The sequence below is a fragment of the Oryctolagus cuniculus genome, chromosome 13 (genome assembly GCF_964237555.1).
Source record: "Oryctolagus cuniculus chromosome 13, mOryCun1.1, whole genome shotgun sequence".
NCBI classification, from domain to species: Eukaryota; Metazoa; Chordata; class Mammalia; order Lagomorpha; family Leporidae; genus Oryctolagus; species Oryctolagus cuniculus.
Genome location: NC_091444.1, coordinates 103,471,273 through 103,489,052, shown reverse-complemented (window position 1 = coordinate 103,489,052; position 17,780 = coordinate 103,471,273). Strand labels below are relative to the sequence as shown.

General features: G+C 45.8%; 2 protein-coding genes across 4 annotated transcripts in view; one reads left to right on the top strand and one right to left on the bottom strand.

Moving 5' to 3' along the window:
* Positions 1-1,946, top strand: part of APBB1IP (amyloid beta precursor protein binding family B member 1 interacting protein) — a 102,744-nt gene extending 100,798 nt beyond the window's left edge. The window contains exon 14 of the mRNA XM_051820970.2: positions 995-1,946. Within this exon, the coding sequence (XP_051676930.2) occupies positions 995-1,501 (507 nt within the window). The 3' untranslated portion in view covers positions 1,502-1,946. The remainder of the gene's footprint in view (positions 1-994) is intronic.
* Positions 1,947-8,239: 6,293 nt separating this feature from the next.
* LOC103350866 (protein adenylyltransferase SelO) overlaps positions 8,240-17,780 on the bottom strand; it is a 48,187-nt gene continuing 38,646 nt past the window's right edge. For 2 of the 3 annotated variants that reach the window (XR_011381738.1, XM_051820971.2), the window contains 2 exons: positions 13,366-13,445; positions 9,185-9,675 (listed from right to left, as the gene is read on the bottom strand). Coding sequence is in view for 2 of the 3 variants with exons in the window: in XM_051820971.2 (XP_051676931.2) it covers positions 9,553-9,675; positions 13,366-13,445 (203 nt within the window). In the remaining variant the exon portion in view is untranslated. Of the gene's footprint in view, positions 8,749-9,184; positions 9,676-13,365; positions 13,446-17,780 lie in introns of those variants that run through there. The other variant, XM_051820972.2, reaches the window with a different exon arrangement.

The following is a 17,780-nucleotide window of genomic DNA, read 5'->3' as shown; positions in this document are numbered from 1 at the left end:
TTCTATAATGTCATTGGAACAGACACAATTCAAAATGCTGAAAGAAATCAAAGAATCCCAGAATAGAAATCATTAAAAATGTGTATGAACCCAAATTCCCAAGAGCGGCCTGTTCAGAAAAAAAAAATTTTAAATACACCACTAATTCATTAGCTTGGCATGTGAAGTAAAGAAACAAAGTAAAATAGAAAATCCACAAAGCACGCTGGGGAAGAAAAAAAAAAAAACAAAACCCGTTCTAAAAATGAAATCACCAATGCTGAGATATTAAGCAAAGAAAGAAAATGGAAGCCTAATAACATGGAAATGTAGTGGTAATGATAATTATCGGACTGAATTCAGTGCCTGCAACCCCTGGGCGCTGCACTATATTCAGTGTAAACTATTCTTATCCCTTGCACTGCTGGCAGGAGAAGGGCTGATGATCCTGTTAGACTTTAGCCAACTGGTGTTCCGGTTCTGCCAACAGCACGTGCAGCACAACTCTGCATGCAAACGTTTATGTCACTTGATCTCATCACTGAGCCAGGGCAGGGTAGATCCAAGAGTCCATGGAAAACTGGAATGAACAGATTAATTCCGGTACCAAAAAAAAAACCCCACAATTTAAATCCATGCAGGTTTTTCCTAACACGCATTTTCCTGAACTTTGTGAACAGACTCCTCAAATGCAGGGGTTTGTTCATGGTGGTTGGTGGGTTTTTTTGTTTTTTTGTGTTTTTTTTTTTTGCGGGGGGGGGGGGCACCAAAATAATCCTTACCTTCGATTTCCACCTTCCTCAAACTTCTGTAGATAATAATAGCGATTCAGGGGCCCCTTTTACACCTGATTAACCTGCACACAGCTAAGAACAGGTGTCCCCGTTCCCGGCCGGCAGCCCGAGGAAGCGAAGCTCCCAACGCCCTGGGAAAAGGGGCGCCTCTCACCGCGGAACCCCGATGCGTGGGGACCCTGGCCCCCACCACTCACCGCCCCGCTGTCGCCTCCTTGCAGGACCGGAAGCCACCCCCGGGCACCCACGACCCGGGCGCGCCCAGGGCCGCCGCCAAGTCTCACCTGCCGCCGCCGCCCCCCGTGCGGCGCTCCTCCGACGCGGCCGGCGGCCCGACCCCGGCGCCCCGAGCCTCCGCCGCGCCCGCGCCCCCCGACTTCCTGCCGCCGCCGCCCGACTTCGGCGAGCTGCCCCCCGACTTCCTGCCGCCGCCCCCGCCGCCGCCGCCCGACTTCGGCGAGCTGCCCCCGGACTTCGTGCCCCCGCCGCCGCCCCCGCCGCCGGCCGCGGACCCCGCGCTGCCGCCGCCCCCGCCGCCGCCGCCCCCGGCCGCCCCCGCCCCCGCCCCCGCGCGCCCCGGGCCGCCAGCTGCGGGCGCCAGGAAGCCCCCCGCGCCCCCAAAGAGGGCGGAGCAGCCGGGGGCGGCGGGCGGCGGCGGCGGCGGCGAGCAGGCGTTCATGGCCGACCTGATGAAGGCGCTGCAGAAGAAGAGGGGCCACGTGTGCTAGGCCCGCGCGCCGCTCGTGTCCGCGACGGCGCAGGTGACACTGCTGTCCCCAAGTCCGTGCGTGGCCGCCCAGGTGTGCACGGGGCCTCCTGTGTGTGCGCGCACCCACGGGCGACTGCACCTTCCCTCCTGCGTTTGGTCCTTAACGTTCACTTACTGTATTATGCTTACAGGCATCGGATTTTAATAATAATAGTTTTTCTGCAGAAAATAAATACCCTTGGGGACATTCGGTGTGCTAGCGACGCCGGGTCAGAAAGAGGCCACCTGACCTCTGAGAAGTGCCTTGTCCACCGCTACCTCAGGGGCCTTAAGAACATTCGGTAAAGTTCCATGAGGAAAATGTGACAAGCCGGGTAGAGTTCTTTGGGACTTGTTGGTTGGTTGTTTGAGCTCCTGGATTGTATTTTTTTTAATGGTGGCATAATAAAATAATTGAAAACATAGCTACTTCAGTTTTAGACTAATGCAATGTTAAGTATCCTATAAATAAAAATATAGGAACAGGAAAAGACAACTATCTATCTGTACCCCCAACACACACACACACACACACACACACGAGTTCTTCAGAAAGTCAATAACATGAAAAGATTTTGTTTGTTTTCGTACAAAAAACATTGAAAGCCGAGCATACGCCGGATCTTAAGGTACACAGAAATGTGTATTATGAAAAACTGCAAGGATTTCAAAAAATTTTTGCACCAAAATAAACTTTTTAATTCCATTTTTGCACACACTTTCTGACATACCCTTGTATTCTTCAACCTTAGTGCCCAGTTTCACAGCCAGTTCCGGCTCGGTTCCTGTCTTGCCGATCCCCTCCCTAATGGGCTGCTGCTGAAGTAGACCCGTACAGGTTAAAATTGATGAGGTTTGTGAGCTGGAAGGCCACTCCTTCACCACGCCCCTGTGTGACCGCGCCCCGGTGTGATCGCAAGGCCCTACCTGGCCACACCTAAGCGCCAACCGGCCAATCAGGTGCATTAACCACTCCCCTTTGAAAGTGGATTAAAGGCCTGGGACAGGGTGTGTCCGGCCATTTCCTCCTTTTTGCTTGCCCTGGCCTCTTGCCAGCAGGAGGCTGGCTGCAGCCCTGCTGGCCTGGATGTTCTTCACGTGGCTGGTTCCTGGTACTCAATATGAACCCAGATCTACCTCTCTCTTATAGTTAAAGCCCTCACTCTCCTATGCATCTTTCGCACCAAATAAAAGCTTAAAATGTATCATGCTGCCTCGTTCATTTATGCCGGTATTCAGAATTCTTCTCTGAGTATTAGACAAGAACCCACACAGGCTTATTAATATTGAGAACTTAATAAGCACAGGTGATATCATGTGGCACCCCAGATGGGACTTTTGGGGAACTTTAAGGGGCCTCATTTCGTACGTATTTTAGGGGGCCAAATTCCGATAACATATATGGCACCTAGGATGGGACTTTGGGGGACTTTAAGGAGCCACATTCCAGTATTTTAGGGGGGTCCAATTCCGATATCATTACTAGGGCAGGGCGTTTAGATTTTCTTAATTTCACTTTCACAGTTTATTTCTGGTCTGTTTCCTGTTGTAAAATTCCTCCAAATCTTAAAGTGGATAGGAAATAAATAATAAATATGACATGTTTTTTAACTAAAGAAGGTGATTAGTCTTACATTTGAATAATTGAGGAAAGCTCCAAGATGACAATTTTAAAAGTTCATTCTTTTTTTTAAAGATTTATTTAAACGGCAGAGTTAGAAAGAGAGAGGGATAGATAGATCTTCCATCTACTGGTTCACTCCCTAAATGGCCACAGTGACCAAGAGTGGGCCAGGTTCAAGTCAGGAGGAGCTTCATCTGGGTCTCCCACGCAGGTGCAGGGGCCAGGCCCTTGAACCATCTTCCCAGGCCATTAGTAGGGAGCTGGAATGAAAATGGAGCAGCCAGGACTGGAACTGGTGCCCATCAGGGATGCCAGCATTGCAAGCTGTGGCTTAACCTGCTATGTCACAATGCTGGCCTCTTTGAAACCAAACTATTCAACGATTAAAACTGCTAAGACACTCTTAAATTTTTCTCAAGCATGTCCTTGTAACAGGATAGAATCTATTAGGGAAGGTCTGATAGAATCTAATGGGGTAGACTCTCATGTGACATACTCTTCTGTGTGTCTTATTTTATGATGTTCTTTTGATATCAACATGCAGCAAGAAAAACAGTTTTTCTGATATCTGATTAAATCCTGGTAGCTGAACAGAACTCTGGAGGAATAGAGGAAGTGTGATAGCATCCTAATTTCACTGGAGGCTGATAGGGAGATTCCCAGCCCAGTGAGGGGGGGTCAAACAGGATGTCCCTGGCCACTCAGCCTTGTCCAGGTTTAATCTGGTAGATTGATGAGGCAGTAATCAAGGCTCAAGACAGAAGATCCTCCTTCGTTATCCTTATGTGGATCAAAATTACCTTCTGGGTTGCAGACCAGGAAATGCATTTGTGTTTGAGAGGAGTAATTAAATAGCTAGGAAGAGGATAATAAAACAGTGCTTTGCTGAGTTTATTTCAAGGTACAAAAAGCGTGATAGTACTTCACAGTTGTAGCTATAGAAGGGAGCAAAAATGCCATCTCCAGCAGACAGCCACAGACTCTTGAAAACGAGGGGACCCTCGCAATGACCCAGCCCACCCTATCAGTTAGGCTTCTGACGATGGAACAAAACTAATTGGAGTAAACGCAATCAAAAGGTGGGCATTTATCAAGAGACTCAGAGGCAGGGGCCCAGAAACCCCAGGTTAAATATGCACCTACTAGTTGTAGGAGACCTTTATTTTTTTCTGCAAAGGGCCATTTGGATAGTTATAACATCATCCACGGGCCATACAAAATTATCAACTTAAAAATCAGCCCACTTTGTATGCATTGAATTTCAAGTCCCGTCCATAGTTGCCTTGGCAGGGTCAGACCAAATGATTGCACGGGCCTCATATGGCCCACGGGCCGAACATTCCCCACCTCTGAGCACTCAGGAGGGCCCACAACAGGTTCCTGACACTTCACTGTTCTCTCATTTCTCATCTCTGCTCCTGCCCAGACTTCCTCAGGGTCTCTCTTTCTGCAGCATTGGTATATTTTTGCAGTGTCACTCAGTTTCTCAGTGGCCAGGATGGAAGGCATTCAACGCCTCAGTTCCTGAGAGACGGACTGTCTCTTGCCTCACCTGGAAAACTCCCTGAAGGAGCCCCGCGTTGGTCATTCCTCCCCAAACCACCTGTAGCCGGAACCTGATAAACGAGGACCACTGCTGTGGGCAGGAGAGGGTCAGACAGCAGGACCCTGGGCTCTGGGGAGGGAGCGAGGGAAGGGTTGTGGAGGTCACGGGTTTCAGAGAAGATCCCCAAAGTGTCCTTTCAAACACACTCCTGACTTAGAGGAGAAACCAGCCCCGAGCATTTGCTAAGCCGAGGCTCCACGGGGCTAGCTGGACCGCATCTCAGGTCTCCTAACTTCTCTCCATGGCACACCTTCCTTTACAGGGAAAATAAAGGTATTCTAAAAATCCAGCACTACCGCGTGCGTGCCTTAACACTTGGTGACATGCATTTTAGGAAAGCCCTGAAGAGCATTAACTGGTTTCAAGATCAAAAAGGTGATCAAATTCTCGTGGACCAAAGGGTTGCGATGCTGTGTCCATGCATCTCTGCAGCCCATGTGGGCTGTCCATTCCGCTCTTTGCTGGACAGCGCAAATGCAACATGAAGGTGGTTTTGCTCATGACTGCAGACTCCGGGCTGCAGGGAGAAGTTTGCTCTCAGCAGGCCTAAGCACCACATTAACAGCTCTACGATTTCCATTCAGTGAAACAGGCTCTTGGGTGTCTGATCCTCTCTGAGCTCTCAGTGAGTGTAATACTCTCTATTCCTCAGGAAGGTTATTTTGATCCACCCTGAAAATACCAAAACATTTGTTTTCCTTTCGTGAAAAGTGTGACCAGGTAATTGCATGTGGGAGAAGAGTAAAAGCCAGGGAGGAGTGGAGGGTGGAGGAAGTGCAAGAATTATAATAGTAATTATACATCATGAATCATAAACTATAGAATTTCTTGTACAACAAGACCAAGAACAAAGGCCCATGGAATTACTGACTGTACTTAAAACTACTGGGGTTGGTAGAATTGAAGGGAAACATGATTTAATCTGTCCAATGCAAGATTCTAAAGAAAGACTTTCCAGTAGGTCCTCTTTGTTTGATCATAGAAATTAAGGCTAGTATGACACTGAATCACCAAATTAAAAATTGAGACTTTCGGGGCTGGCGCTGTGGCACAGTGGGCAAAGCTGCCGCCTGTAGTGCTGGCATCCCACATGGGCGCCAGTTCAAGTCCCAGCTGCTCCACTTCTCATCCAGTTCCCTGCTAATGGCCTGGGAAAGCAGTGGAAAATGGCCCAAGTGTCTGGGCCCCTGCACCTGCCACCGCAGAGAAGTGCTGGGGTTCTTGTCTTCAGGCAAGAAAGAATTCAGGCGTGAGACAGAGCAGAGTAACAAGGTTTTATTGCTGATAGGGCATCCGTCAGCAAGGATGGGACAGATGGAGAGTAGAGTGCCCAGTCACTAGGACTGGGGAAAACCCAGGTTCCATGGTTGAATGGAGAGACTACAGGTGGCCAGGCCAGGCGGACAGCTCAGCAGAGAGCAGAGAGCTGAGCGCACAGCCTTTGGTCAGACTCCTAGGTTGTTGTTGGTTTTTTGTTTGTTTGTTTGACAGGCAGAGTGGATAGTGAGAGAGAGAGAGAGAGAGAGAGAGAGAGAGAGAGAAAGGTCTTCCTTTTGCCTTTGGTTCACCCTCCAATGGCCGCCACAGCCGGCGCACTGCGCTGATCCGATGGCAGGAACCAGGTGCTTCTCCTGGTCTCCCATGGGGTGCAGGGCCCAAGCACCTGGGCCATCCTCCACTGCCTTCCCTGGCCACAGCAGAGAGCTGGCCTGGAAGAGGGGCAACTGGGAAAGAATCCGGCGCCCCGACCGGGACTAATGAGCTGCGGTGCTGGCCAGACTCCTAGGTTTTAAGGGCGGCTCTTTATTCCCTCCCTCTTCTCCTTTAGGACAAAGGGTTTGTTGGGTGTAAATTAGCAAATTCCTTCCCAGATTTGCTGGCAGGCCAAGCCCCTAAGAGGGGCTTCCCCTAGGGCATCTATGAGGGTTTTATTGCCCCATGTTATCAGGTCAGGTAACCCCTTTGGTCCTGAGGAGAGAGAATTCTCCTGGGAGCTTTCCTGGGAGGTGGGGGGGGACCACTTGGAAGGTTATCAGGGTCTGGGCAGGACTTTGAAGTGCAAAATGCGGGGGGGGGGGGGGGGGGCTTCCACAGCAGGTGTTGGTTCCTCAGGCCCTTCTCACACACCTAGGCTAATTTTTAACTTCCTACCTAACACACCCACATGCTTCGAGACCCTGAAGAAGCTCCTGGCTCCTGGATTCAGATCAGCTCAGCTCCAGTCATTGTGGCCATTTGGGGAGTGAACTACTGGACGAAGATTCTCTCTCTCTGCCTCCCTGTAACCCTGCCTTTCAAATAAATAAATACAGCTTTTTTAAAAAATTGAGACTTTGAAGTTTGTTGAGTTTTTTCATCTGGTTTGATACACTCAGATTTTATAGGTAGTCCCCAGTAATTTGCCTGACAAATCTTTCTAGTCATTCACCTTCAAACTCTGTGTGATTATGTGCTAGGTCTACCACTTGCAGTCAGTATGGATTTTGTTGTGTTTACAATTACTCGAGTAATCATTATCTTTTAACTTAAACATCTTACATTGTACTTTTTGCCTGGATTTTTCTATTATGTTTTTTCTTCCTTTCTTGCCTTTTTGTTGCAGTTAAAGACTTTTCTCTCTGCATTTTAAGATCTGTTTCTGTTCTTTTAATGGCTACCTGTAATGATAATATCCACACTCAGTGAAGTCTAAGTAAACCTGGACAATACAAAGGCTTTGGAACCCTTGAAGTTCAATTACATATACACACACACACACACAATTATTGCCTGGTTATTTGAATTACAGTTCAATTTTGACTTTTTTTCCTCCGTAGAATGTCCTTATTTCTTTCTTATTCTCAAAAGACTGTTTCACTAGACACCAAACTCCAGGATGACAGTAAATACTCTGAAGTCTGGGAGGAGATGGTTCCCACTACTGCTGTCCAGAAGACAGCTATCAGACTCTTTATTTATTTATGGTCTTCTCTTTGTTGCCCGCTCTGGATGATTTAAGACCCACCTTTGGTGCTCTCACAGACTGGGTCTAAGTGTGCGCTTCTTTTTATTTAAGTTGACAATTTACTTAAGTTTCTGAATCTACGAATACATGGCTCACTATTCTGGAAAATTCTCACTTGTTTCAGATACTGCCTCTCTTTATTCATTTCTTCTGGGACTCCAATGAAATGTATAGTATAAAGTAACTTTAACCCCCAATTCTCTAAGGTCTGTGTATTTTCCATTGCTTTATTCTAAGAAAATTAATCAGATCTTAATCCCCACTCTCAAATGCTCTCTACCACACAATTTAATCTGTATTTAAACAATCCACTCAGTTCTTTTTAATACACTTTGTTTTTGAGAGCAGTTTTAAGTTTGAAACAAAATTAAATGAAGTTCTAAGGAGTTCCCACAACCTCTTGCCACCACACACACACCATGAAAGAACAGTACATTTGTAACAGTAAACCTACACTGACACAATATTATCACTCAAAGTCATAGTTTACCTTAGGGTTTACTCTTGATGTTCCACAATCTATAGGTTTTTATATATGCATAATGGTATGTATCCACCATTACAGTATCATACAGGATGGTTTCACTGCCCAAGTCCTCTGAGCTCTGCCCCTTGATCTTTCCCAAACCCAACCACTGATCCTTCTGCTGTCTCCACAGTTAAGCCCTTTAAAAACTGTTCCATATGAGAATTGTACAGTATGTAACCTTTTCAGAGGGCTTCTTCCATGTGGTAATATGTATTTAAGGTTCCTTCACGTACTTTCATGGCTGGATAGTTCATTTATCCTTATTGCCAAAAATTATCCCACCATGTGGATGTACCAATGGTGTATTATCCATTCACCTTCTGAATAATGTCTTGGTTGCTTTCGAGTATTAATGATTATGGAGAAGGCTGTAAACCTCCACAGGCAGGGTTTTGTGTGGCTATGCTTTCAAGTCACCAGGAGCACAACCACTGGGCTGTATGGTTATGAAGGTACTTCAAAAACTTTGAGGGAAAATGGAATTAAAAGGTAAGTTTGTTTTGATGCAGACTCCTGGAATCCATGCATTTTTTTCATAATACACATTTCCATGAACTTTGTGACGATCTCTCATATATTTAGTTTTGTAAGAAACTACCAACTTTTCTTCCAGAGTGGTCGGTTGTAGTCCCACCAGCAACCTCACCGAAGTTTGGTGTAGTCAGTGGTTCATATTTAACCATTCTAATGGGTGTGTAGTGGTATCTCACTGTTTTAATTTGCAATTCTTTAATGACATACACAGGTGAGCATTTTTACATGTATCTAATGCGCCACCTAGATATCTCCTTTTGTGAGATATCTGTTGAGATGTTTTGGCCTTTTTAACTGAGTTATTTTCTTATTGTTGAGTTTTGACTTTTTGCATGTTCTAAATAATAGTCCTTTCTCATATTTGTCTTTTTTTAAAAAAATAGATTTATTTAAAAGGCAGAGTGACAGAGAGAAAAAGAGAGATGAGAGAAAGAGATCTTCCATCTGCTGATTCATTTCCAAAATGGCTACAACAGCCAAGAGCCAGAAACTCTGTCCGGGTCTCCTAGGTGGATGGCAGAGACCCAAGTACGGAGGCCATCTTCTGCTGCTTTCCCAGGTGCATTTGCAGGGAGCTGGATGGAAAGTGGAGCAGCTGGGACTTGAACTGGCACTCCTATAGGAAGCTGGCATCACAGGCAGTTTAACCTGCTGCACCACAATGCTGTCTTAAAATAAATTATTCTATACTGAGTTCAGTGATAGAAGGATTCCTTCATTTATTTTTTCCCAAATTAAGATGAGCAACTAACTCTGAGATCTTTAGCCCAAGAAGGAGCAGGCGAGGAGTAGCCAGCCTTCTCAGCTGTAGACTGTGTCTGGAACGGGCGCTGGAGCACTTGCTGGAGGAGACGGACCTAGTAAGCAATTGCAGTAGGTAAATAGAGAGTTTCTTACTCAAGACTCTTATCAGTTTCCTGAATTTCTACAATGCAAGGTCAATTTTAAATTTGTTTGAAAATATGTGTGTACTTTATGAGTTATTAAAGCCTGAACTATAGTTGCTACTTAGAATTTCTAAGTTACCGATATGCTACTTTTGTATTAAAATTAGAGACTGAGTATGTACAGTAGTCCCCCCTTATCCACAGGAGATATGTTCCAAGGCACTCAGGATGGATGCCTGAAATTTTGCAGAGTATTGGACCATACATAACCTATATTTTTCCCCTATATGTAAATATATATGCTAAAGTTTAATTTAGAAAACAGGAACAATAAAAAATTAACCGCAATAACTCATGAAAAAACCTACAACAATTAAAACAATATACTGTAATAAAATTACTAGCGTTACTGCCTTTATACTTTGGGGCCATTATTTAGTAAAATAAGTTTTAGTTGAACACAAGCACTGAGATCCTGCAGCTGTCAATGTGATAACTGATACGGCTACTAAGAGGCTAGCAGGTGGGTAGAGTATACAGCACGGATACTCTGCTACACAAAGATGGTTCACACCCCTGGCAGTACAGTGTGAGACTCCACCAAGTTACTCAGAAGGGTACACAATTTAAAACCCATGGATGCTTTATTCCTGGAACTTTATATTTAATATTTTTGGACCAAAATTGACTGTTGATAACTGAAACTGTGGAAGAGAGGACTATGTATATATATGTATATGTACACGTAATTTTAAGGTTTCTTCACAGCATTGAGAAAACTTTCTAAAATGTTTACAAAAATACAAGGGTGTTCATGCTTTGACTCTCTCCAAATCAAGGGCATGGAATCCAGCTCATGCTACTTCCTCATTCCGAATTTTTCTCATGGTAATAAACTGAGGCATCCAAGTGCATACCTCTTTCATCAATAAATCTAGCACCTAATAATCTCACCTACTAGTTTTTCATGCTTCTCCATAACACCTTGCATCGAGCAAATACTCAGGACAGGTTTGATGAAAGAAGGTAAACACCAGCTGTGTGTGTCAAGGGCTGCGCGGATCCAGGTTTGACAGAATCTTTTTCTCTCCCACGAGAAGTCAGCTTTTGGTTACCTTTCTAGGCTGTGTCTCTGATAACCCAATAAGGCGGTCGGCCAGCCACGTCACCACACACCACTGCCGATGACTGGACTTGGGATTTGGGGAGCTGTAAAGACCTCATAGGATGCTTTGGGCTTTCCCAAGTGACTCCAGGCCTGAGGCCCACCTCCTGCAGGGACTTGGATGCTGACAGAGTTGTTACAAGCGACACGAATCTTGGAAGCCAGGGCTGCCCCTGCGTCTTGCCCACATGGCTCTCATCTCCTTGCCTCTGAACTGCACTGCTGCACCTTCCTACTGGCACGCCCACTGCAAGGAGTCCAGGGTGCCAGAGACTTGAGGTGGCACCTGGGTGAGCCCTGTCCCTGTCCTACATCTCCCTCAGTTGACCAAGGCCAAATGTGGCCTGTGACAGTCACATGAGTCTGAATGCTTACTTGAACCTAAGCAAAAACTTCCATGCACCCTGCCCAGAAGGCACGGCGTCGTTAAATATAATGTTGATAAAGGGAGGAAAACAAGGTAGGAACACAAGGCAGCGAAGGCAGGAGAAAGAAGCAACCTGATTAGCTTCCCCCGCACACACATATTTATCTAATGATAAATGCTGCTATCTCCTGTGGCCTTTTTTCCTTAATACCATGAAATAGAACATTTTAAAATGTACTAGTGGAGTTAAGCCACTGCCTGCAATACCGGCATCCCATGTGAGTGCTGGTTCGAGTTCCAGCTGTTCTGTTTCTGATCCAACTCCCTGCTAGTGCACCTGGGAAAGCAGTGGAGGATGGCCTAAGTGCCTGGGCCCCTGCACCCATGTGGGAGACCCAGATGGAGTTCCAGGCCCTGGCTTCAGCCTGGCCCAGCACCAGCTGTTGCAGCCACTTGCGGTGTGAACCAATGGATGGGAGATCAAATAGTTGAATCCTGCCCCTCACATAGGAGGTCTGGATTGGGTTTCTGGTTTCTAGCTTTGGCATCCAGTTTACTGTGGACATTTGATGAGTGAATCAGCAGATGCGATTTCTTGCATTCTTTCTCTCTCTCTCTCTCTCTGCCTCTCAAATTATTTTAAAGGATGAGAGCAGGGCCCAGCCCTGTGGTGTAGAGGGTAAAGCTGCCACCTGCAGTACTAGCATCCCATATGCACACTGGTTCAAGTACCTGGCTGCTCTGCTTCCAATCCAATTCCCTGCTAATGTGCCTGGGAAGGCAGAGGAAGATGGTCCAAGTACTTGGACCCCTGCATGCATATGGGAGACCCAGAGAAAGCTCCTGGCTCCTGGCTTGGGATCAGCCCAGCTCCAGCCATTGTGGCCATCTTGGGTATAAACTAGCAGGTAGAAGATCTCTCTCTTTCTCTCTCCTTCCCTTTCTCTCTCTCTGTAACTCTGCCTTTCAAATAAATAAATAGGTAAATCTATCTTTCTACCTATCTTTAAAGGTCAAAAAATTGGTGCCAGCATTGTGGCACAGTGGGTTAAGTCACCGCCTGCAACACCAGCCTCGCATATAAGCACTAATTGGAGTCCCATATGGTATAAAAAATAAAAATTAAAAAAATAACAATACAGGATGGGGGCAATATTTATTGAGCTTTTTTTTATATATAATTTGAAAGGCAGAATTAGAGAGAGAGAGAGAGAGAGAGAGAGAATCTTTTATCCACTGGCTCACTCCCTAAATGGCCACAATGGCCGTAGCTGGGCTGATCTGAAGCCAGGAGCCAAGAGCTTCTTCTGGGTCTCCTACATGAGTGCAGGGGATGAAGCACTTGGGCCATCTTCTGCTGCTTTCCCAGGCCATAGCAGAGAGCTAGATCAGAAGTGGAGCAGCCGGGATTTGAACTGGCGCCCATATGATATGCCGGCACTGCAGGCGGTGGCTTTACCTGCTATGCCATAGTGTTAGCCCTGAGAGAGCTCTTCTATCTCTTGGTTCACTCCCCAAATGCCTGCACAGACACAGCTGGGCCAGACCAAAGCCAGGAACCTGGACTCCATCTGGGTCTCCCATATGGGTTGCAAGGACCCAAGTACATCACCCATTGCCTCCCAGAGGGTTTATTAGAAGGAAGCTGGATCAGAAGCAGAGCCAGGACTCAAATGCAGGCACTCAGGTATGGGATGCAGGTGTCTTTTTTTTTTTTTTTTTAATTTATTTGACAGGTAGAGGTACAGATAGTGAGAGAGAGAAAGGTCTTCCCTCCATTGGTTCATTCCCAAATGGCCACTATGGCCAGCGCTGCACCAAACCGAAGCCAGGAGCCAGGTGCTTCCTCCCATGTGGGTGCAGGGCCCAAGCACTTGGGCCATCCTCCACTGCACTCCCAGGCCACAGCAGAGAGCTGGCCTGGAAGAGGAGCAACCGGGACTAGAACCCGGTGCCCACATGGGATGCCGGTGCCGCAGGCAGAGGATTAACCAAGTGAGCCACAGCGCCGGCCCTATGGGATGCAGGTGTCTTAAGCAGCAGCTTAAATGCTGTTTTACAATGCCTGCCTTTCCATAATTTTTGAAAAATATTTCAAAAATTAACTCAGAAGAGCCCACCATCTTACCTCTGAAAAATCACTCCTTTCTGCTCTCCGCACTGCAGCTTCTGCCATCCAGTTCCTCAGGACATACCTGGGGTTCACAGCTGCAGCGAGAGGAAAAAGCACGTTTTGGAACAAGTTACTGAGTCAACACAGGCCACACAGAATTACCACTGAAAGTAGATTGTCTTTAAGAACTTTGCTGGGAGACTCAAGAGGAGACATCGTCAGGATCGGCCAACTTCATTTATAAACATATACAACATTTAATATCTTATGACACAGAAAAAAGACTTTTTTGAGCAGTGTGATTAACATTATGTCTTGCTTTTCATTCTAGTTTCATCATTAATTTGGTTTTTGCCACCACTTTTGGCTGACTAAGCATTTTAGAAAGCATGGAGGAAGTAAATAATTCATCTGAATAAGGCCTTTAGCCCAAGCAAAAGGGTGAAAAGTTGCTAACATCTTCAAGCACAAAACAAAAATCTGACTCAGGAAGACTATTTAATGCTGATGCTGCCAAGAGTAAGCATGACAGGTTATGCATGGGCAAAACTCTTTATACATTTGTGGTTTTGACAGCAATCTGAATTTTTCATATTAAAAAGTATATATATATATATATATATATATATATATATATAGCAGTGGTATCTATCAGAACAGATGGCACCTCTCTAGACAGAATCTGGGAGAGAGTGCCCAGTCACTCAGACAAGATAAAGCAAGATTATGTGGTTTAATGGAGGAGAATACACCAGAATCACAGTTATGGCACATTTAGAAAAATCCTAGGAACTATGTCTGTATTTGAGATGAAACTTTTCTAAAATAATTTATTGACTGGCGGTGGGGAGGGGGATTGCTCTCCCCATTGGCACAAGAGAAATTCTGAGAGTTCTGGAGAAATCCCCGCTTCGTGACTCTCAGGTGTGGTTTCTGAGTTACCTCAATGACGGGAACATACTGACTCCACTCGGCCTAGGTGTAGATGTGTGAATGTAACAGACAATCTAGAAATGAAAGTGCCCTGTGAGTCAGCAATTCTATCTCCGAAGAAGAAAGTGCTTGGGCCCCTGCTACCCATGTGGGAGACCCGGATGAAACGCCTGGCTCCTGGCTTCAGCCTGGCCTAGTCCTAACTGTTGCAGCCACTTTGGGAGTGAACCAGCAGATGGAAGATATCTCTGTCTCTGTCTCTATCTCTGTCCTTCTGACTTTCAAATACATAAATAAATCTTAGAATAAACTTTATATTCTTGGCACTATTCCCAGTATTCCTGTGACATGATGTTTAATGGCCTCCACAAACTCATAATAGCTGGTATTTACTGAGTGCTTATTTTGTGCCAACCATTACCTCACAGAGCTTGTGCAGCAATTCACAAATATATTGTATAGACAAGGAAACAAAAGTTAAGGCAGGATAGGTAGATAGAAATGTTTTAAAACTGGATTGTTCCAGCTCCCTGCTAATGGCCTGGGAAAGCAGTGGATGATGGCCCAAGTACTTGGGCCCCTGCACCCATGTGGGAAACTCGGAAGAAACTCTTGGCTCCTGGCTTCAGATTGGCCCAGCTTCAGCCATTGCAGTCATTTGGGGAGTGAATCAACAGATGGAAGACCTCTCTCTCTGTCTCTCCCTCTCTCTGTCTGTAAGTCTATCTCTCAAATAAATAAAAAAATCTTTAAAAAAATTTTAAAACCCCGGATTATTGTGATGATTGCACAATTTTTTTAAATTTAGTTTTAAAAAGCCACTGTACTCATAAATGAGGGAACTTTCTGGTATGTAAATGACAAATCATTACAGCTGTTGAAAACTACATATTGGAGAGAGAAAAAAGAAGCAGGGCTTTGCGGTGGGTGTTGTGGTACAGTGGGTTAAACTGTTGCTTGGAACATCTGTCTCCTATATCAGAGAGCCTCCAGACCTAGCTATGGTACTTCCAATCCAGCTTCCTGCATGTGTGCCAAGGAGGTAACAGATGATGTCTTGGGTCCCTGTTACCCACATGGGAGACCTGAAGGAGTTCTGGGCTCCTGGCTTTGGCCTGGTCCAGCCATGGCTGTTGTAGGCATCTGGGTAGTGAACCAGCAGATGGAAGATCTCTCTCTCTCTGTCTTACCCTGTCTCTATCACTCTCTGTATTCTTCCTTCTCTGTCACTGTGTCTTTTTATAACACAAAAGCTTACAGAAAAATAAATTTTAAAATGTTTGTTTAAAAAAGAAGCAGGGCATCAAGCAACAAGGTAAACAGCATCTTAGGAAATAAGTGGCCAAGCCAGCACTTAAGCAGCGCTGGTGTAACCCCAAGCCCAAGCCCAAGACCATGCTTGGCTGCGCCTCTAAGCAAAGTCAACCCAGGCTGCTAGCACACATGGAAATGAAGGTTCCAGAAGGTAACCAAACACTCCAATGCCACTACAGCATATGCTCTTATTATCAGATGTTTATTTCTTCATGCCTGCCTCTTTAATTCACATCCCTGAAACACACTGCTACCTAAGTTTGTACAACCAATTTTTCTATATTTCCATTTATGGATCAATTCAATGTATATACTAATGATATATGGAGGCATATCTTTTAAAACTAAACAGACTTATTATGAACTCTTATTACACCTCTGCTTTTATGGAAACTCACCTTTTCCCTTCTGTGGGAGCACACTATTTAGCACTTGTTATTTCTATAAAATGATCAAAGCAAAGCTACAGGCTTGAGCGCACCAAATTCCTCTCATTTTATCAGCTCATCCCTTCTGTCATAGCCAAACAAGTCCACATACTAAAAAGACAGATGCTACTGCATTTTCTTCTTCCAATTTCTTCTCTTCCTTAACAGCTGGGACGGTCTGTATTCTGAGTTGGTCTGCACATAAGCAGCTGTTAACTAATTCCACGCTGAACTCAAACCGATTACGCATGTCACTGAAAAACCCAACTCGCTCTGATTCTACAGGAATGTCCTGTGTTCAAGGAGCAGTCTACTTCTCTAACCCAACATGCAGTGTAGCTCATTGACTTCATCAGCCACGCTGATGACACACAATCACTCAGGATACCAGTTCCAAGACAAAAGGGCTCAAAAACTTGGGTCTTTTAACTTCCTCTTTTTCTTTTTCTTTTTTTTTTTTTTACAGGCAGTTAGAAAGCGAGAGAGAGACACAGAGAGAAAGGTCTTCCTTCCTTCCGTTGGTTCACTCCCCAAATGGCTGCTACAGCTGGTGTGCTGCGCTGATCTGAAGCCAGGAGCCAGGTGCTTCCTCCTGGTCTCCCATGGGGTGCAGGGCCCAAGCACTTGGGTCATCCTCCACTGCCCTCCTGGGCCACAGCAGAGAGCTGGCCTGGAAGAGGGGCAACCGGGAAAGAATCCGGCGCCCCAACCGGGACTAGAACCCAGGGTGCCGATGCCGCAGGCGGAGGATTAGCCTAGTGAGCAGCGGCGCCGGCCAAACTTCCTCTTTTTTAATTAATCAATTAATTTAGTTATTTGAGGGATAGAGTTATAGACAGAGAGAGGAAGAGACAGAGACAAAGGTCTTCCATCTGCCGGTTTACTCCCCAGAAGGCTACAACAACAAGAGCTGGGCCAATCTGAAGCCAGGAGCCAGGAGCTTCTTCTGGGACTCCCACACAGGTGCAGAGGCCCAACTTGGGCCACCTTCCACTGGCTTCCCAGGCCATCAGCAAGGAGCTGGATCAGAAGAGGAGCAGCCGGGACTAGAAAGGGCACCCATATGGAATGCTGGTGCCACAGGAAGTGGCTTAACCTACTATACCACAGTGCCAGCCCCCTTTTAACTTCTTTGACCTTGAGAGAACATGCATTGCAAAAAGAACTAACTTCCACAATTTTTTGCTCCAAACTAAGTAGGATGTCACAAAGTAAACTGAAAATCAATACACAAAGTGATTTATTTTTATAGCAATCATTTATTGGGTATATATTATGGCCCAGGCACTATAACAAAATACTGTTTGTACACATTATCACTTATTATTACAGCATCACAGCAAAATATCCCTATTTCAATCCAGCTAAGGGCCTTCAGAAATGAAGGGTAAAATATCTTGCACACACAGCCACAAAGTGGTAGAGATGACATTCACCTGCCAGGTTCCAAAACTCAAGTTCTTTCCACTGTATCTAAACCACCTTCCTCATCTCACCACTACCTTTCAAGACATTATTATTTCAACACTAGTGTGCACACTTATTGAATGCAGAGCTATCATACCACTAAGTTCAAAGGTATCTGCTGGGCTGGCGCCACGGCTCACTAGGCTAATCCTCTGCCTGCGGTGCCAGCACACCGGGTTCTAGTCCCGGTCGGGGCGCCGGATTCTGTCCCGGTTGCCCCTCTTCCAGGCCAGCTCTCTGCTGTGGCCCAGGAGTGCAGTGAAGGATGGCCCAAGTTCTTGGGCCCTT